Raw genomic sequence first — 22,717 nt, 5'->3', positions numbered from 1 at the left:
CACTATCCTGAGAGGGCCTTTTGTCCCTCAGGCCTGGAAAAACAACCTCCTCCTCCACCCTCCTGCCAGCAGGCCTCCGTAAATTACTGAGTTCTCCAGCTTGTAAAAGTAAGGTAATTAATAAATAATAAAAGCTGTCAGATTGGGCAGACCGTGGCAGATTCTTTCCTAATGCCATAATAACACCAGCTCTATTAAAGGGAACGTGTGTGTTTGTGTGCGCTTCGGCTCCGGTTTATAACTGTACCGGGATCAGATGGGTTCAAGAACTAGCAGAATAATTACATTTTTGTATTAAAAAACGCAAAGGTGTGAGGCTCCGTAAACAAATCGGCTGTCTGTTGGGTTTACCAGATCATAAAGATTTTTCTTTTTAATGATGGACTTTCCAGGTTGGATACTGACTGCATGTAGTGTTACGCACAGAGTGAAATACGGTTGGGTTGATTACGTTTAAAGGCCTTTTATTGTAATTCAACTTGGCAGCCCCACCGTAGGGAATTGTATAACAAGTGCTTGAATATTTTTTATTCGGACGCTTTTATAAAGATGATTGTGTGTATAATTCATAAGCCATAGTCACGCCTGGTTATAAGCTGAGGGATTTGGTCACAATTGGACAGCTCTTAGTACGTCCGTTCACACCTGGCAATATAATGCATCTCCACAGGGTGACCTGCTGTGATTGGATCTAACTGCCCCATGCTATATGTCAATAAACACATACATCATTTTCTTTAACAAAGACTAAATGCTTTGTTTTTAACCACAGCAATTAAAGAAGAATCAAATGAAAACAGACTGGGTGTATTGCCTGACATATTCCACAAAAACAAAATAGCCAAATGTGTTTTACGCATAATAACTCTCAATGGGTTTTCCAAAATGCATCATTGACAAAATCAGTGATTTGAAAACCAACTGAAGATGAAAATAAGGAGGATCAGCTTTTAAATTATGAAAACAAAGTTGTTAAATGCGTTCCAAACCACATGGGCAAGAGGTTTGAGCAGTCAAATTACAAAATGTGTGAGTGGTCGTTTAAACATGTAATTAGCGCTGTCCACTTCCCATCGCCCAAGATGCACATTAAAACCAGGTGTAAACAGGGTTATACATTCACACATGCTCTGTGCTACATAGCAATATTCTACCTTTTTTTACACTACTTATATTTTGACAGACAAAGAGACGACTCCACAACGCTCCAGCCTCCTTGGATTGGCAGCTTTGAATAATGGCTGCTGTTGTCTCATTAATGCCAGAATTGGTGATGCCATGCTGTCCCTTCATTGGATTTGTCTCATTCCTCTGAGGTTTATTTGTGCGTAGTCACCTCTAATTGTTCCAATTTAAGTTAATCTAACTTCATTATAGACAACTTCCCTAAATTGAACTCACTGTGACAACCTCTCCTGAGCCCACACTACTGATTTTTATTTTGTTCCACGCCAAGCTTCTGGTTAACTCTCCAGTTGTTTTCCCAGAAGCTCAGAGCTCCCCTATTGTCCTGTGGCCCTTTAAAGAAATGAGAAACACATTGTTGATGTGGTGATGGCACATGTTGGTGCCATTCTATGCCTGCTGCTGCTACCGAGAAGTTGAGTCATTTAGGATCTGTGGAGGTATTTATTAATCCATTAAAGTATTACCTCGGGGATGAGTGTGGAATACCGCCATCCTGGCTCAAAGCCAGGCGATAGCAGAGTGTGTGTGTGTGTGTGTGTTCGTTCAATTACCCTGCCAAAATTGTACTACTATTAGATAGTACAATGTCCTAGAGGGGAATGGCTTTGTTTGTTTAACGATGTAAGCATTTCCTGTCATACCATGACTGGAAAGGAGCCAGACATTAATTCTTCCACATCCAATCATGGTTTTCCTGACAGAGTTGCAGCACAATTATTTAGACATACACGTGCATACACACACGCGCACACTCTAACTCACACTTACTGGTCTTAACTGTGTTGCTGAGCCGTGACTCTAAGTTCCTGCACATGTGGCATTCATTTTGAAGAAAACAAGTCCTGTTAAATCTGTATTTACTCTTCTTGAAGGCCAGGACCTTAACCAAGAAATGCGAAAAGAAAAAAAAGTATATGGAAAAATCTGCTAAATGGCAACAAATTAACTTGAAAAAAGGAATGAAGAGAATAGCTTTTGGCTCAGATTGGTTCATAAACTAATTGCAACATAAATATGTACAATACAAAAGATGTCTTATATCAGAGCACATGGCATTTTGTCTATTAATCTGTGATTTGCAGCTAGGTTCCTGGAGCTTCTCTGCTGCACGCTTAACTAAACCTAGTCCTAGACTAAATCTAGTCAGCAAATGTTTGGCTAGGACAGAGAAAGACTTTTTTTTTAACGTGAAGAGTTCATACAGTAACAGTAAAATGTTGCTAAAATAAGTACAGCAAATCGAGTGAGTAAGGAGCACAATGACTAGAGGTCTAAGTAGCAATTAGTGTTAAGCAGATGCGTGTGTCTAATGTAACTATGTGTGTGATGGAAGACGCTTGTGTGTGTGCGTGCGTGCTTTCAAAACGGCTGCTTGCCCTTCTAATGGTACACAGATGAGTGTTTACTATAGGAAAGGGAGAGTTAGAGAGGAAGTGATGGACTCCATGTGTTGCACATGAGAACGTTCCAGAGGGCAACATGGACACGGCTCTGTTTACCGGCATGTGTGTTGTTGTATTAGAGATACAGAGAGGAAGCTGGGATTGTATTCACATGTTTGTACCCTTGCTGCCTTCATGCCCGAGTGACTGCGCTTACACATTAGACTGACTATCTCCTGCCCGGTCTGTGTGTTAATGACTTTTGGCTTTTTGATTGTGTACGTGTCCGTGTCAGCCTGGTGGTCTGTTGAGTGTCAGTGGCTAGAGAGGAGTCAGTCCTGCCAGGCTCCAGGAGAGCGGCCTCACCCAGCCAATTAAGTTTACACAGCAGTGGAAAGCTGCTCCTCGGTATGATTTCCCACATCCAAGAATGCATTTACATTCATTAACGGGCTCTAATGTGAAAGAGTTCTCACTTTCCATTGGCTAATGGAATAGCATTTTAATACAAGGTCAATTGGAGATTCACACATCAGCCAGTGTCGCAGCATGGCCTCTATGAATGATGTCATGTAATAACTGCAGCTGTTGTTTCGTAAACCATTTAGTTTTATTTGTAAGGTTTAAACTAAAGTTCATTTGTGGCCTTAGGCAATATTGCGCAAATTGGGAGTCTTTGCTGTTGGTCATTTGTTCAATTGGCAATGCAGTAGTCAAGTTAGTAGAGGAAACACACACGTCTTTACTGGCTTGGCCACCAGGTGGGGAACATGATGAGCATTGTTTTGCACGAGAAAGATCAGTATCAACAGAACACATGTCGTTTCTACAGTCTTTCCACATTGAGCATTGAAAGTCCGTACAGCAGAAAGTCCCACATCATCATCAGTTACAGACTGAAGACCCACCTGTTGCGACTGCACCTTAGCTGATAAAACAATACAAAATACCCTTCTAATAACTGTTTGTAGGTTTCTTCATTTTAAGCCAGTCCGTTCTTAAATTGGTTGGCTAATTGTAAGCTAATTTGCATATTCCTCGTTGATCGCACTTGGAAGTGGTATCTAAAACAAATGCAATTGTAATTTAAATGTGTAGAAAATGCTGTTTAGTAGTATAGAATTAGAATACATTTAAATAAAATAATATTAGCTCTTTACATTTGAGATGTTTATAACATTGAAATAGTAGTAGTTTGACAATAACAAGGTAATATGTAAGAGCAACAATGATTTACAAGATGAATAACAAGGGAGTAGCTTGGTGTTGTTAAGTATGGATTTATCTGCTTGTTATTAGAGTGAAATGTATTTATGCCAAAAATAAAGGGTAATAATGAGAAACTATTTTAATGACAGCAAAAAGTAATACTATTTAGTAAGAGTGTATTTTGGTCACAATTTGGTAACTTGCTAACAAAAAAGTGGTTTAATATTGTGCATATGGTCATCATTATTGGGGTAATAATCTGATAATAATGAGGAAAAATAGGTTGACGTTTGCACAATATAAAAGGTTACTATTAGGGCACACTTATACCATAAAAATCCAAAGAGTAATTACACATTGGAAACCCAAATTAGGAATATATTTGCATATTTTGGCTTTCCTGATATTGGGCTTATATTACCGAAATTACGTATCATAAATAGGACGATTTTACCCGGTTATACTTTGGTAATTGCATGGTTTTCCTTTACTTGTCCCTATTTCATATTAAAACATGACTCCACTATTACCATGTTATTAAGTAGTATTTGTAGAGTTGCCATCTACTGCTACTTAAAGTTATCTTGGCTCAATGGGGGTTGCAGTAATTTCAAGTGATACTTTGCAAGTGCACATGGCCCTTATTGCCTAGAGCAGCAGAATGTAAAGGTACGAATTACATTTTATTACATATTGTTGTATTTGAGCCATTCTGTCTATCCCCCTCCTCGCCCGGTGTGAGGTTCAGTCTGGTAAAAGCAGAACTGTGCGGTGCATCTTGCTGAAGTATTCAGCTCTGCAGGGTGCACAGTCTGTGAGTCTTTTATAGCTCACAACAACAGCTCTCAGCAAGAAGTGCATTTTTCAGTTATGTGTTTGTTCAGTTCTACACTAGCTGTCTTCCTTCTCGAGCCTCATGTCTAATAGATTTACTTATTTTCCTGACTGGCGCTTCACTAATCATTTGTGGATTTAGTCATTTCTATGACAAGAATCCAACTCAAGTGGGCGAGTTTGAAGGGAGCAAAGCAGTTTGCTTCAGGCAGAGGTCAAATAGAAATGACAGATGACGGTGCATTATTTGTTAGCCCTGCTCTGCCAACATGTCCCTGTTAGAGAACACCGCGTTGGTGTCATCAACACACACGTCAGCTGTGGCAGGCACACAGAGAACCACACTCTGGATGAGTGCAGGATACTGGCAGGACTTTGAGTTGCACTTAAGCTAAGACTGTCCCACCCAATGAACCCTGCCTTCAGCAGGCTGTGCTGTTACTAGCTTTACTTCTGTCTTCATAGAAACAAACAAAAAGAAAAGGTGGTTGTGAGTTTTCCAGTTACTTGTGTAACGTATTAGTTTTGATAAGAATGGGAGACATATTTTCTGTCCCAGGCTCGACAGAGCTGCTGTGTGTACAGAATGACTCTGATGAATCCATTTATTGACCAAGACCTATGTGAGAGACTAGTCTTAGGTCATGAAGGGCAGAGACGCTTGTTAGCCTAGAGACGGAACTAAACTAGCCAAAAAAACCTGCATTATTAAGGAGAGTCTTCATGTACCAACATCATTTAGCCTGTAAAAGTACACAACCATCACCAATCTGTTCTTGACCCTGTTTGAGAATGGCAGCTCAGCTCATGTTTTGTTCAAAGTACATTCAAAGGAACAGATCTTTAAGCATTTGTTCTTTCCTACATACGCACTGTCTGTAGGAAAGAACAAGTGCTTAAAGATCTGTTCCTTTGAATTTACTTTGAACAAAACCCTTTTTAAGCATTTCGCCCACTGCTAACCTTGCTAACCTACATCTATAATCAAAATAAGTAACTTTTCACATCATTCTGTATTACACTGAAGAACACCGGACAAACTATATCCCAGAAGTCAACAGGTCACAATAAGCTATAAAACTGAGAGGCTTTTTTTATGCAACTACATTGAAAAATACCCAGACATGGAATAACGAACTACAAACTATAAAACAGTGTGTTTAATTATTTTCAAGTAGTAAATGTTGATTAGTTATTGGATTGTTTTATCTTCTTTGGTGTCTAAAGGCTTCTTGAGAGCAGCAGAATTTGGACTTCAGTTAGTTGTTACCTCAACCGAACATCTGTCAGTCGAAACATCTGGTTGATGCAGTTGAATGTTCGTAAGCATTGTGTTTCTACGTTGCAGATGACCAGGAGACACTTGGTGGGTCTTCCAGTTCAAGTGTTCTACACTGAAATCTGTTCGACAATCTGCTTATTATGCTAATTAGCATATGTTGCCAACGGCTTACAGCTAAAATGTTTCTGAGTGGAACTTGTGGTTTTGAAATTTGGTTCCACATTACGTGCATCGACATACTGTGTATTCTGTGTGTGGCTGAATGCCCCAAACAGCGGCCCCCTGTCCCGTGACTTTTTGATAACCTAAAATCAGTACCAGCCCTAAACATAACTCATACCCTCTTGTTTATTTAGTTATTCTGAAACCTCTCCATCCTACGTTATGATACTTGCTATTCTAGACTCCTGTCCTGCTCACCAGAGAGAGGAACAAAAAGGTTGAACATCTCTGCAAATGAAAGACACAGCTGTGAAACATTTTTCCTGTGAAATATGAACTTGAAGCTGTGGTGCGGTGCATGAGGGCGAGATAGAGCGAATAAACCAAAAGCTGTCCATCACGGCTCCACTGTGGCCGAGCTGGTTCTCATTATGCGTCGATTTTGGCCCTAAACATGGAGGTATGCCCCGTTTGTCTTCCAGTACTGCTTGTCTGTAAACACACTGCTCTCCACCTTGGTGGTAAAAAAGGAGGAGGAAATAGTAGAGGGAATGGAAGAAAGATTTCAAGTTTCTAAAGTCCCCCAAGTAATTGATATCTCATGCGCATTTAAAAGTGTGTTCAGGGGAATGCTATTTTGACGGCAGCTCTTATTATTTAAGTTGTCACTATGTCCTCTCCGGATTGTGAGTTTCCCTTGATAGGCTAAATGTTTTCATTTGTGTAAATACAATTTTCCTTTTCATGTCCGTTTGTGAATGAGGGGGGGCTGCATATGATATGCGACACCTCGGTTAGGAGAAAAGAGAGAGACATAAACTATATAGGCGAGCCAGGGAGACATGTATGGTTTTCATTTCTGCTTTTTCAAGAGAGTTGGTGACCCAGAATACTAACTGTTTTTCTCTCTGTCCACCCCCCTGCCTCCCTCCACAGTTCCGGAGATTTCTCTGCGATTCACCACTAGAGGTATGTATATCCTTTGGCCTGTTGACAGTTTAATAAAACCACCTTTTAAAATGTCTCCCTTCATCCATACGTGTTACTTACTACCTGTAATGATTTAACAACACCGAAAATGTCCTCCCGGTGAAATTACTGTCATGGTGATGATGATAATGTTTGGAAAAATGTCCACTTTCAGTATTTAGTTCTCCATCAAACACGCTCAAAGGACACGAAGGTTCACTTAGTTCCTCTCCTCCAGCACATACCTACCCGACCACCTTTGCTCTCGCTCTTCAAGAGCCCTCCAGCTGGATTGGAGGGGGGTTAAGGGATTCAGGAAGAGGTTTTTGTTTCATATCAGAGGGGTTTTAATTTAGTCCTGTCCAAGAGAAAGGGGGTGTTGAGGGAAGAAAATAGAAAAATGTGGTGTCCAGATTGCGTTGTGAGCGCCAGAGACTTTCCTCTGGCATTCACAGAATGGGACACACGACTGCGCTTCATATTATGTGTTACAGATAAACGTTTGATGAGACAGCTTTGTGGACTTCAATTAGGGACCTAACAGATGGTTACAAAAACAATTTATAGTTTAGGCATCATGGGAAATGTCTATTGTCTCCTGGTGCATTGATACAACCTTGAATGAAATCCATTGGCTGATTAGATGCTTTTTTTAGATGCTTCAAATATGATGGATGTTGATGGCATTTGGAAAAGGATTCAGTGTTAAGCTATGGTGTTCTCTGTGATCGCTGAGTTGGATGTGGAAGCAGCAAGGCCTCACTGAACACATAGCAGTATACTAGAGTGTTATTTTATTTATTCAAAATAATTGTAATTAACAGAAAACACTACCGTTTCCGTTACTTCTACGGTGGCTGAGGCTGACCGGTGCAAACGCGTTACACTGGCCCAAAACACTTCCATCAGGAGATTTGCTAGGTTAGCTAGCTAGCAAATCTGCAATACTATTGGAAGGAATCTTGTGATAACATTGTTTAAATAAGGCAATAAAAGTAATTTTTGTATTAAACGCGGCACGTTTCATCAAGTTGGTTCCTGTTTTCTAAAGAGAGTTGGTGAGGATGCATGTGTTTTGGCACATTTGTGCTTTTATATTATGATTGACATTTTCCTTGTGTTTTGGGCAGTTGTAGCACCTGCACCTGTCATCCATTGTACTTTTCTCTTTATAAAATGTAGTATCTCTATTGAAATAACTATAACTCCATTTGGGTTATAGGATTTTCTCAATCTCTAACTCAAGCAAATGTATTAGAGAGACAAGCTCTGCCGCTGTGCTAGACATACAAAAAACAGTGCATGTAAATTTGACTGGCATAGATTTAGCTATATTTTAGATTGATGGCCATTCAAGCTGCAGATCGACAGAATCAGGATTGATCGGAGTAAATCCCTTCTTAGCAGGCTTTCTGAGCTGCAGCCTTTAGAAACACCATTGGACCTGTTGGGTCAGAACAATTACACCCTTAATTAGACCCAGGATGGGCACTTATACCAGCCACTTTAATAGGACTGAGGGCGAGGAGCACACACAAACTGACAGACACACAATAACAGTCACTCGGTGTTGCCCTGTGGGCCCCCTCAGGTCTCCACTAATGAACATCATTAGTGTTTATAGGAAACAAGCTTTTATCACCTCGTCAAGGCTGGCGACCTGGCACTCTGAATTACACACTTCTGCACACACACACACACACACACACACACACACACACACACACACACACACACACGCACACGCACACGCACACACACACATAATGTGGCACACTGCATCACATATCTTCCTTCGCCGTCCCTTCCTCTTCTTCATTCGTTTGGCATCCTCTCGTCCGAAGGGTTTTTATTCCTTTCTCTGATCTTCCTCTCTATCTTCTCCTGTCTCTCTCCAAACACTCTCCTTTTCAGAGGGATTATGTGTGGCTTTCTGCGCTACCTGTGCGTGTCGGCCTCATCTGTCTCCAATCAGAACGCTATTAAAATACACACACACACACACACACACACACACACACACACACACACACACACACACACACACACACACACACACACACACACACACACACACACACACACACACACACACACACACACACACACACACACACACACACACACACACACACACACACACACACACACACACACACACACACACACACACACACACCACATGGACCTTTATACTGTGTGGTTCAGCTCACATGTAATCTCCATTTATACAAATGTATGCAAACGGCATAATTACAAATCCAACTTCAGCTAATTAGCATGCACGTTGTCTGACTTGTTTGTATGTTTAATTTCCCATACAAGTATGAGATGTCATGCTGAAACTGAGGTAATTAGCAGCCCTAATTGTTTTAATCCACACATGTAAACACATTTGTGCATTCTGATAAACAGTGGCTCGTACACATGCAAACATGATGAGCAGCAGTCATGCAGGTGTCTGTCCCTGCCTGAGTGAGGCCTCAGTGACATGTGCTGGACAAACTTTTGCTTTTATAGGCTGTGTGGGGGATCGTGCACTCATTCTGTTTCTATTTATTTTTTCTTTACAGCCTCCTAATGTGCCTAACCAAGGGGCAAACACTCATTAACAGGGCTGTTGGCCAATTAGTCACTACCTTTTTTATGGCCACGGCTCTCAGTTTGTTTTTTCTCCCTCTGTCCTTCTGTGATTTGGTGTGTCTTTCTTTCCCTGAGATGGGGAGAATGATGTAACGAAATGGAGATACACATCACCAGGGAGAGAACCAGCTGACATACCATAATTGTGAACACACTGTACATGCCTCCCCAGCTGGAAATGTTTGGTTCTAAAAACATTCTGAGAATGTTACCATTCATTGTTCTAGGAATGTTTTCAGCGGGAAGTTTTATTTTGGTTCCCAGAATGTTCTTCTGAAAGGTAGGATAACGTTCTCTAAAAACATTCTTAAAATGTTTTGTGATGACCTTCAAATGTTTTTGATAACATTGTTCGAACATGATGCCCTACTATTCTTAACCTGTGGGGGGCTGCAGGTTTTTTCTTCTTCACGAAACTGTGTCTCAGCGCTTCTTAACATTTAACAACCTATTAATGTGTCATACCCACTTAACGGGAAGAAACTCAGCTAACTGACGATATAAACCATTTTTACCGAAACAAAACAAGTCTCACAAGAAGCGTCTAAATGAGCCCTGAGCGTAAAAAATGCTAACGCATTAGCGCAGAACTCACGGTAGAAATACTTCATCACTAATCGGATCTGCACAAACAAGATAGCAGATTAAAGCTGAGATTCCACATAAAAGTATTAGTATCATCACTGTGCGATCAAAACTCGCGGCAGGGGAAGCAAACCCAGACATCACACCACGTAGCTTTACGGAGCAAAAACGGCAAATAGTCTTACCTTTGCTGTTGTTCTGATCAAAAGTTGTGTTCAATGGCATTACAATGATAAAAATCATCATATTTATGGCAAAAACTGAGTTTTCATAGCTGCTATGATAGCTACAAGAGTGTATGACAGCTTCCGGTTTTGGGCATTCTGACTGCGCATCACTCTATTCACCAATGGGTAATGTTTAGATGGATTTTAGGAACTTCCCCTCGATTCTATTGGCTCTAACGGTTAAAAGGAGGTGTCAATCATCAAAATCGACCGGTGGGTTCCAGAGATATGGAAAATGCACCCAAATGACCCCAGAAGTGTTTTTTTTCTAAATCTCTCTAAAAAGGTCAAATTTCATCTTGATACAGGGTACTTATGTTATAGTTTGGATTCCTAAAGCTTTTAGTCTACTATCCCATCATTCAAGGGTGGTTTTCACTATAAGTAATGTATTTTCTTTGGACAGATTCAAATAGTTTTGAGGAGCCCCTCAGGTTATATTTAATCTTCTCCAAGTTCAGGTACAACATTAAATCTTTAAGCCATGGAGATGCTTTAGGTGGTATTGAAGATTTCCATTCTAGGAGTATTCTTCTACGTGCAAAGATAGATGCAAAGGCTATACTGTCTTTAGTTTTCCTCTTCAACATTCGGTGGCCAGGTATTACTCCAAAAATGGCAGTTTCTGCACATGGTGTCAATACCACGTCCAAGGACTCAGTAAGGTGTTTGAAAATGCTTGTCCAGTATCCTTGTAGGCGAGGACAAGACCAAAACATATGAGTCATGTTTGCTGGTGACATGTGGCATCTGTTACAGATGTCTGTAACATTTGGATATATTTTGGAGAGTTGGTGTAATAGATACGGTGGACAACTTTTAGTTGTATAAGATTGAGCCTGGCACAGGACGTACTATTGTTCACTCTCGCTAATGCGCCATCCCAGACCTCATCATCTATAGCTTGGACTAGTTCCTCTTCCCAATGTTGTTTGAATTTACCAAGCGATGTTTCTGTGTTTTTGTAAATTCTTGAAATCAGACCTTTTTCGATTGTTAGAGTGTCCAGAATTGAGTCAATTATTGAATCCGGAGGGATATTGGGGAAGGAAGGGTTGTTTAGTTTAACCCAGTTTCGGACCAGGGGGGTATACTACAAAGCAAGATTTTCGCTTAGCCGGCTAAATTCAGGGGAAACTCCGGCTTTCCGGTCCTACGAAAGCTGGTTCTCTATTTAGCAGGCTAGATCTCCATGGTAACTTATGCTTAGCGGCTAACCTGGTCTGGTAATAATGATATCACCTTTCCCATGAATGCTTCATCATCCCAGTTGGGCGCATATAGATTGGCGAGAACAACATTGACATTATTGAGGGAACCAGAAACTACCACAAAGCGACCTTGAGGATCCGCTATAACCTCAGTCGGGCTGAACTGTATCACAATAGCTGCGCCTCTTGCTCTACTACTGAAATTGGAATGAAAGGTTTGGCCAACCCATGATGCCTTTAACCTATGGTGGTCCTTGGTGGTCAGATGAGTTTCTTGTAGAAAGGCAATTTCAGTTTTACGGTGTTTTAAGTGGGAACAAATTCTGCCTCTTTAACCGGGGCATTCATACCCTTAACATTCCAGGAGACAAGTCTGAGACATGCTTCACCATTTCCTGTTAAATTAACCATCATCAAAATATGAGCCTGAAGTATATGAAGAGGTAGTATGCAGCCTATTTAATGTAAAGCAGGAGAAACGAACAACAAAAATACAAAAAACAAAAATAAACATATAGTAGGACCTAACACCCAAATTCTCCCCAAAAAAAGAAATGCTCTCAAAAAGAAGAGCCAAACAAACATTCCCTTTCCTAAGCTTGTTCCTAAAACGAGAACTAGCAGCAGGACTCCAAAAAAAGCAGAATGTTCTTCTGAAAGGTAGGATAACGTTCTCTAAAAAAAATCTTAAAATGCTTGGTAATAACCTTTTTTAAATGTTTTTGATAACATTATGCCCTACTATTCTTAAAACGTTTTCAGCTGCAAGTTAGATTTTTTTTATGTTGCCAGAATGTTATTATTTTAGAGTAGGATAACGTGCTTTATCGTACTGATTTATCAGAAGTCTCTCTTTTTTCTTTTTTTTTTAAAGCTGTGACCTGCAGCTAGTACAAGTCACTGTCGGTGTCACATGTACTGGAGGGGACCCAGAATTAGACTCGCAATCAGCTGGTGAGCGTAACATTTGTTTATCAGAAAAGGGGAGCTGGGAGTGGAGGTTGGTTATGGCGGCAGTGGGAAACAGTTGTTCCAGGGTGGAGAGGCATGTCTGGTCTTGGGAGTGTGGAAGGCCTTGGATTCCTCCTGGGAGAGACACAATAATGAGTGTGAAGCATAAGAGCAGGCAAAGTTGTCAAAGAAATCTGCTGGCAAAAAGCTAGAGCGGCACGCAACAAACCGTTCACGGCAACAATCCGGCAGGGAATGAGTGCAGGCTGCAGGCTTTCATAGTGTGGCTGATGAGCAGGTTGCCGGTGTGGTTGATTGGAGATTGCTCCCAGCCGTGTAGAGCAGACAGGCAGGCAGGGGGGGGGGGGAATAGAGAGAGACACACAGTAGAAACAAACACTAACAGGGGTTTCAGGGACGGGCAGTGACAGTCGGTCCATTCTTCTATACAGTATGTCTGTCTGTCTCAAATCTAAAGGGTGCTATTACGATTTCCATCCACTATGCATAAACAGAGGACACTGTTTATACGCAGCCCTCACAAACCACGCACGGCCAGATAGCTTATCTAACAGTTAGAACCTACATACGAGACACAACCTTTATAGTCAGAAAAAAAGTGTGATTATTCTCTGATATTTTACACATATGATATTACTGTATGAATACTGTGGGCCTACATACCTTAGTGTGATTAGAAGTGCATGTGAGTGAATATTGGCATGCAAATTCTTTGTATACGTCCTATTCATTGTCTCATATGGCCATTATGCAAATGCACAAACTTGGCTGCCGGAGGAGAGTACTAGTAGAACGTTAATCGGCGATACCCCTGGCAACTAAAAGTGGCTTTTGTTTTGTCATTGATAAAAATAAACCTATTTGGTTTTCGAAGTGTTATTCTATCAATATGACAATAGAGACATGTGCATAAACAACAAAAACACTTGCAGCTGAAAACATTTTAAGAATAGTAGGGCATAATGCTCTAACAATGTTATCAATAACATCTTAAGAAGGTTATCAAAAACATCTTAAAGTTATAGCCAAACATTTAAGAATGTTTTTAGAGAACGTTATCCTACCTTTCAGAAGAACATTCCTGGAAACAAAATATAACTTCCCGCGGAAAACATTCCTAGAACAATGAATGGTAACATTCTCAGAATGTTTTTAGAACCAAAAATGTCTAGCTGGGAACTCACACATGCCGCAAACATGCAATGTCTGCTTACAGCTTATCATGAACTACGTGCTTGCTTGTTTTTTTCAGAAGGACAATGTGGTGACATCAGATTTTTTAAAACATCCTTTTCAAACAAATGCAACAACTTGTGTTTTATGACAACTTCTGCTCAATTCTGTTTAACACTTTGGCACAAACCTGGTTTGTTTTTTAAAGCGCTCTACACATAAATCTGACGTTGACGATGACATGTTAAAGCCTGCAGCCTGCACCATGTTAATATTTCGCATCACAGGAACGTTTTATAAAAATCTTTCTGTCATCTCAGGCCTTAATAACATCCTCAAAAGATCCTCTGAATGTTGCAGTTAAAACGTTATGTCTTAGTTAACCTTAAACCTTATAGGAACATTATTTAAAATGATAAACATCCCCAAAAGATTAAAACGTTTTCTTTAAAACGTTATCAGAACCTGTAGGTAACGTTAGCCAAAGTTGTGAGAATGTTCCCTGCTAGCTGGGTCAGCTGAAAACGGAAAAGTCGACCAGCTGTAGCTCTAGTTAAACAACAGGACAGCTCTGTCAGGGACTTAAGTGCTAAAACAAATGTGCATATATGTGCATTCTGACATGCATATGATAGTGTTGCTCAAATGCTACACCTGCAGCCTTTCATACCGGGTTCTGTGTTCATTTGCTGTTGTGAGTGCATGACATTTGTGAGTGAAAGAAGGAGAGACTTTGAAATATGTGAGTTCAACATCTGTTGTGAGTCAGTGCCAGAATCACTGCAGCGTCATTGCTTCTGTACTGTAGCACTAACAACCTTGATGTTGCACAAAGTTGTTTTTATGCTGAAAAAACAAGTGGTAACACTAAACCCTTATTTTCTACTCATATATATATTTGTTAGTTAGTCACAAGAAAGCAAGTATGGACAAATGACAAAATGTGGCCCTCAACAAACTAGATAAGGTTTGTTTTTAGCCTAGTTGATGTTTGGAAAGTCCTTTTGCTTCTGAAGCAATTGTTGATCTCTTGCAGCCCGATTGGCCGGTTAAAAGGAGGGAGAAGTCAGCAATTGATAATGGTATAAAACACTCAATAAAAAGGGATTTTCAAAATGGATGATTCACCCAATATGCACATAAAATATTAGAATGATGTGTCCAATTGGATGCGAGTTGAGCTGCAGACACACAAACTAATTCTCCCCACATGGTTGAGCTTGGTGGAAATAATAATAATACAAGAAAAAGTACAAATAAATACGATAAATAAAAACACATGAGGATCAATACAGCGAGCAACATTTCCTGAAAAACAAGCAAGTCATCGTAAATGGAACAAACCCAAAGCCATATTCAAAAGTCATTCTTCAACTAATATCTGCCACATCTTCTTAGCACAAGCCAAGTCTTTCTCCAATCTGCCCTTGGAATTTTTTTTTAAACAACCGCTTTGGTCACACATTTTTTTAATCTGAAGTTGAAACGTTTTAACTCGACTGTATTTGTATCTTTTCACGTGGCCCTGAGGACATTTGTGTCTATTCACGTCTTTGCATGGAATATAACGCCATACAAAAAAATGGCTTTGCGTTTGCCTGAACTCACCTTAATAGCAATATTGAGGTAGAATTTGCTAAAATAAGTAAATCAACACATTCTATCAACTTTGAACAGTCCAAGAAAAGTTTCAGTATTGCATACTAGGTTACCGATTTTAAATGGTGGAAACAAACATGCAGTACACCACCTCCTCACTTTGTCCAGACGTGCACCCTGCCCACACCGCCCTGTATTTGAGGCCATATGAGAGCGATTTGGGGCTGCAGGGGAAGCTCTGAGGTGGTTTAAAGTGTTCCAGAGAATGTTTAGATTGTTGTCACAGTGGCAAGGACACAACCATTAAGCTGTCGTCTGAGGTGACGCACAGGTCAGTCAGACAGAATCGGCCTTGAACGGGGGAACAAACAAGCAAACCCAGACAGACGTTACTTATATCGCACACAGCTTTTACATTTATATAGCTGTGCCCAAGCATGTATACTGGAGGTGGGGTTTCACTCTGATCACCTCACGCTCTTTCCCTTTTACTTACAACTTCTAAACTGACAGAGGGGCCTCTGACAAAGCCTCCAGTGTTTCTAGGGGAACCGGTGCCAAGAAATAACAGGCTGCCTGCTTTCACAGACGGACAGTTCCCTCCACACACACACACACACACACACACACACACACACACACACACACACACACACACACACACACCACACACACACACACACACACACCACACACACACACACACACACACACACACACACACACACACACACACACACACACACACACACACACACACACACACACACACACACACACACACACACACACACACACACACACACACACACACACACACACACACACACACACACACACACACACCACACACACACACACACACACACACACACAGCCTAATAGAGTGCAGTACTTGCTCCAGATGTGATGCCTGTCACCCTTCAACACCCCTAGCTGTCCTCTTATTAACTTGGATCTTTTTTGCCTCAATTCACATCTTCTTCATCTTATAATATATCATATCTCCTCTGATGTGGTTCAGCATTTAGACAATTTAATCATCCCCTCCCACTCAACTTCCCATACACAGAAGTAATGGACTGGCGTATATTGTGTCTGACAGGTAATCAGAATTGAGTGTTCATGGGGCCAGATATCATTATTTTACTAACAGCTCTACTCAGAGCTACTAGATGTTAATGGCCGATGTGCTTTTGTTTGCCGGATTGAAGACTGCATTTCCCATGAACACCCCTGCCTTGTGTTGTAAAGTAGCATTTGGTTTGGAAGCAAGTGAAAAAAGATCCATTCGTTTTACTTTTTCATTTTTTTTAAAAACCAAACTTATCCAATGAATCAGCTAGCTTTCTTTTAAATGTATTTTATAAACACAATAGACATAATACATACCACTCAAGGAGGAAAAGGAACAATTATCGAACTGTTTTTAATATTTTCAAATCCCACAATTCTCCTGATTGGTTGAATGACCAACCAAAGTTGACTCGCCCCATGTTCCTTCTTGCTCTTTCAAACGTTTTCTTTTTTTTCCTTTGCTACATTTCCTCCAGCATCAGCCATAACCGCAATATCATTTAAAAAGTATTTCTTATTAACTGCCAAACGTCCTACACGCTGACAAACTTTTCATGCGAGAATGTAAACATAGACTCTCCTTTCTGCCATAAATCCTTTGCTGGGAATTGGACCCAGTGACAGGCATTACGAATAACTTTAGAAACCTTACATGGTACTAAAGAGGAATGTGGCACAGAGTCTCCCTGTGGGTGAAGCTTATCCCTTTGGTGTGTGTGTGTGTGTGTGTGTGTGTGTTGTTTTTATTTGGCCAGGTTTAATTTGGTCAGAGTTAAGGCCCAGTGGCGCGATGGATTAGCGTGCTAGCTCTCTCTGTGTTGTGATAACTAGCAGCGTCTGCACTACTTAACTGAGTCCAGATGAATGCGGGTAAAGGAGAAGGATCTTGTTACTATATCACTGAAGAAAGACACACACACACACACACACACACACACACACACACACACACACACACACACACACACACACACACACACACACACACACACACACACACACACACACACACACACTCCACACACACTCCACACACTCCACACACACACTCCACACAAAGCAATACCCTGGCTTACTTTGACTTTTAACCCTAACCCCAAGCCTCTCGTCTTAAGCCTCTGTGATAACAGCAGTAAAGTGACTCGATTGAAAAACCCAGCGTGTGGATTTGAGATGAGAAAACGCAACGTGTGTCAAACACTTAACGCTTTTATTAATGGTGGTAGACTCGAGCATGCGGGTGGACACCTACACCCACATTCTTTCATGCCACATGGAGAGAGCAGACACAGACACATAGGAGAAAGCTTGGCAACACTCCACTGCCGCCTGGTGAAATGGATTTTGCTCATGCAGGGTCTTTTATTAAAAAGTCCTCTCCTGGAGTGTTTCTGTGGCACCCCCCCCCCCCCCCCCCACTCCAACTCCACCCTGCTCCTGCTCTCACTCCACATTTGGGAGCCATTAGCAGGCTGAACGTGAGGCTACTGTACACCCCCACACATAATGTGTGAGGCCTGGCAGGGAAAAGCCTGGATTATGATACACTGCCATACGTGTGTGTGTGTGTGTGTGTGTGTGTGTGTGTGTGTGTGTGTGTGTGTGTGTGTGTGTGTGTGTGTGTGTGTGTGTGTGTGTGTGTGTGTGTGTGTGTGTGTGTGTGTGTGTGTGGTGTGTGTGTGTGTGTGTGTGTGTGTGTGTGTGTGTGTGTGTGTGTGTGTGTGTGTGTGTGTGTGTGTGTGTGTGTGTGTGTGTGTGTGTGTGTGTGTGTGTGTGTGTGTGTGTGTGTGCGTATCTGTGCAAGAATGTAAAAACAGTCCCATTAAATACCACATTCTCATTCCGCTGTGATTTATATATTTGACATACAAACTATACGGCACACAAGAGTTTTACTATGGCTTTGACCAATGACCACGTTCCCTCTTGTGTTTTTCCTCTCGTTGCCTCTGCTCAGGCGGAACATTCTCCAGATGGGCCCGAGGAGGGCTACGGCTCCTTCCATCAGCAGTACTGGCTGGACGGTCGCATCGTGGCGGTGGGGGTGATCGATATCCTGCCTACCTGTGTGTCCTCGGTCTACCTGTACTACCACCCAGACTTTGCCTCACTGTCTCTGGGCTCCTACTCTGCTCTCAGGTTGGTTTCACATGCTCCTCAGATCTCAGACACATTTCCCAAGTTAAGAAGCTTCCAACTTTAGTCAGTTTGAGTTTTGTGACCATGCTATCCAAGCGTGCTGGAACAGTTTGAAGCTTCATAGAAATGATTTATGTCCCAAACGTGTTGCTGCACCAGCACATTCCCTAAAGCTTTTAAAATATTGCCCATCACTTTTTTGCAGATTTTTGTAAATTGATGTAGATAGCAAGCACCAACTGCAACCTATCCACTATTATAAATTACATGCGAGCAAAAAAATGCAATACTTGAATTTGTAAAGTCTATCTCAATCATCCCATCTACTTTCATCCGCCAAGTCAAAATGTGTACTTGTTGCGACTTGAAAGGATCGTTCATGAGAGTTTCTCCTGTCAAGAACATTTATCCAACAGCTCATGAAAGCAGCATTTAGACACTCATCGATAGTTTTCTATAGTTTTGAAAGTGTTCATATAGTTCAGGTTCCAATGGCATGTCAGGACAATATTGTTGTTGCTCGAGGATACTGTCATATTTTCTGATTATCGGCTATTGAACAACAAATCTAATCAGACATAGAGAGTATATTAAACACAACATAATCAGGACATCCCCAAATGAGTTGTAAAATGATTAGTGTAATGATTTGATGTAGCTCACTTGAGGAGAGGAATGTCTCTGCTTTCCTTGCTATGCATTCCCTTCTTTGTTCTCCCTCATTCCTCCTCCCTTCTCATCCCCTCATATGTGCCCTCTCCTTAACCTGCTCTCTCCCTGACTCTTGATCCTTGGGTCTCCTCCCAAATCTCTATCTCTCCTTAGAACTGTATACTATAAGTGCCATAATACCTGGGTTGGAGAAAAGTACCTCTTTCTTCACACATGATTGGCCGAGGCCGTGCTCCGTTTGTGGTTCAGCTGACGACGGTTCCCTCTGCCAAGATGAAATAAGAGAACACACACGTACTCTACGCTACAGGTGCACATATCTGGCGTTTCCTGTCAAATGTAACTCAATAATGTGAGAAAGGCTTTTTAAAATATTTCTGCACAGATGTGGGAGACTGGGTGATCTCGGCTTTTAAGTTGCCGTGTGCAAGTTGTGAGCGGTCATTTGTTTGTATAAAGTCAGCCCAGCAGTTCGGACAGACTCTCTGCTCATATGAAGGGAACACCCTGGTCATCATAAGCACACAGCTCCACATCTCTTTATTATTCCAAGAGTCTGAGTCCAAGAGTAACACAGAGGAGGAGGCCTTTGAGAAGGGAGCCAGCGGGACTAAAATCCTCCCGCCTGTTTACAGACACCAGAGCCCCGGGCCTTTGATCAGGTCTGGACCCTCCCTCGTCTGCTGGGCCTGGCCGACTCTGACCAACACGTACTGTTTAGAATGCATGTGCGCTCACACCCCCATGAAACGTGTACAAACCTTCATTACATTAGATGGTGTTTATTCTCAGCAGCTAGCCCAACTGGATTGGAACCGGAGTTGTTCAACCGTGGGCAAGTGCACTCCTTCAGAACAACAGCATTTAAACGTCATGTAGATATAAAGTATATGTGTGAAACCTTTTTCCTTTGAATAAACATCTAAATGTATAGAAGTCCTGAGAAGCCAGCTTAAAAAAAATCATCCTTGTAATTAGTTTTTCAGGTCTGATCAGAAAATGTTTTCCCCCTGAGTCTAGCGAAAACAGGACTGGGACTGGAATCAAGGAGCATTTTGTCATGATAATACTTTTTAGGGTTTGTTGTTGGATCATTTGGGCCACAAGACGCTGAAGTCCACCTCTGCCTATATGTTTTGAAATGGGATTTAAAAGGATCCATATTTTTTTTCCGGTGAATTTTTATTTGCCCATACACAAGTTAGAATTTGATCGGCTAGAACTTTTTCCCGATGGACAAAGGAGCTCAGAAAGACGTATTTTTCCCCGCCTATCTTCCCACGTCACACACACATGGGAGAAAACCATTTTGAGCTTCAGATTCAATTATTATGTTGCTCTTAGTGCTTCCATAGAAAGGTAACAACAGGCAAAAGTTGTCTATGTTAAAACACAATCTTCAGTGGAACTGTGGTACCAGTCCTGATCTGAGAAAAACACTTTAAGTGTGCATTATGTTGCAGTTGTGATGAAATATTAATGTTACAAATGTACAAAAACAAGTAGAGCCTTGTGTGTGTTTGACTCCTCACTACATCAGTATGTGTGTATACGTGTTATTCAGCCGTAGAAACAGGAGAGGGAGATATTGAGAAATGTCTTTCTGGACTGACTTTCAGCCACAGGCCCAGAGGAATGGAGGAGGAGGAGGAGGAGGAGAAGTAAAGAGGCACATAATGAGGGGCCTGAGGCGCTGTGTGTAGGAAACACAGCTGGTGTCCAACCTCCATCACTTTCTTCAGGGATGTCCTGATTATGTTGTTTCACCCCTGATCTTCATCCGAGTTCTTAAATATTCAGTAATTGCTGATACTGCATCCTATTTATTTTTAATAGGTTTTTTCTTAAATAGTGAAGTTGCGGATACAAGCGGCCGAGATGGGTTTCCTCCGCCGGGTGGCTGGTGTCTCCCTAGAGATAAGGTGAGAAGTTCGGTCATCAGGGAGGGACTCGGAGTTGAGCCGCTCCTCCTCGCGTCGAAAGAAGCCAGTTGAGGTGGTTCGGGCACCTAGTTAGGATGCCACCTGGGCGCCTCCCTAGGGAGGTGTTCCAGCACGTCCAGCTGGGAAGAGACCAAGGGGTAGACCTAGGACCAGGGTGGAGGGATTATATCTCTTCGCTGGCCTGGGAGCGCCTTGGGATCCCCCAGTCAGAGCTGGTTGATGTCGCCAGGGAAAAGAAAGTTTGGGGCTCTCTGCTGGAACTGCTACCCCCACGACCCGACCACGGATAAGCAGGGAGAAGATGGATGGATGGATGAAGTTTGCAGAATGTGCATGTAGGCTTCATCAGCCTACATTAGCATAGATACACTAGGGAGATTTTTGGATAACTTGAAAAGATCTGACATCACAACTTCCCATCAACATTTTGATTATCCCATAGTTGAGCATACTTTGAAAGAGAAGGAGGGACGTTTAAGTTCAAATGTCCAGGTGAACATGGTTAGTTTGTGTCTTGTTCTCAACTTTGTACTGATTCAGGACATCCGAGGTCTTTTTTAAATGTATAAAGTTCATCAATAGACTGTGTGCCTTAATACATAAATGAATAAGCATCTGTGTGCTTGCAATCGCTAATGGATTATATTGCATTTTATATATGGAGTGTGTGTGTGTGTGTGTGTGTGTGTGTGTGTGTGTGTGTGTGTGTGTGTGTGTGTGTGGTGTGTGTGCTGTGTGTGTGTGTGTGTGTGTGTGTGTGGTGTGTGTGTGTGTGTGTGTGTGTGTGTGTGTGTGTGTGTGTGTGTGTGTGTGTGTGGTGTGTGTGTGTGTGTGTGTGTGTGTGTGTGTGTGTGTGTGTGTGTGTGTGGTGTGTGTGTGTGTGTGTGTGTGTGTGTGTGTGTGTGTGTCAGTATGAGGGAAGCTGTGCAGGAGCAGAGGGCTGATAATTGGCTTGTGCTGGAGTGTCAGATGGCTGAAGAGGGGATAATGGCGGACTCAAGCTGCTGCCATGGGGTGGAGGTGCGGGTGTGAAGGCCTCAAGTGAAAGGGGGGAGGGGGGTACACAGGGCTTTTTGTGAATGGGCCCCTCGTCTCTCTTGACCCCCCTCCCCCCAATTCAGGCCTGCCGGGGTGCTTTTGTGGAGAGGGGATGGGAACCCAGGAACCTGGCAGCAAGTGGGTGACCTTCTAGCACCTCGCTCTCGCTGCCTCTTTTCTCCCTCCCTTTCTCTTTCTTGACCCTCCTCTTTTATATTCTCCTCCTGTTCTCTCTCTCACCCTGTCCCCCCACCCTCCCTGGCTCGGTCTGCTTTGTCCCATGTCTTATTTTTCAGTGCATCTATTTTATTTTAAGGCCTCTTTCTCTCTCTGGTAAGTATTGTAAGAAAAGGGAATTCTCCCCCTTCATTTGAGCGGGTGAAACACAGAGGGTGGAAGGAAGAGTGAAACA

The 22,717-nt window shown here is 42.0% G+C and overlaps 1 protein-coding gene across 1 annotated transcript in view; it reads left to right on the top strand.

The window, feature by feature from the left end:
• The window catches only part of LOC117459734 (arginyl-tRNA--protein transferase 1), a 64,564-nt gene that overhangs the window by 16,399 nt on the left and 25,448 nt on the right, over positions 1-22,717 (top strand). Inside the window, 2 exon segments of the mRNA XM_034100822.2 lie at positions 6,994-7,026; positions 18,471-18,652. Coding sequence (XP_033956713.1) covers positions 6,994-7,026; positions 18,471-18,652 — 215 coding nt within the window.

The sequence above is a fragment of the Pseudochaenichthys georgianus genome, chromosome 15 (assembly GCF_902827115.2).
Source record: "Pseudochaenichthys georgianus chromosome 15, fPseGeo1.2, whole genome shotgun sequence".
NCBI lineage: Eukaryota > Metazoa > Chordata > Actinopteri > Perciformes > Channichthyidae > Pseudochaenichthys > Pseudochaenichthys georgianus.
This window is presented reverse-complemented; position numbering and strand designations above follow the sequence as displayed.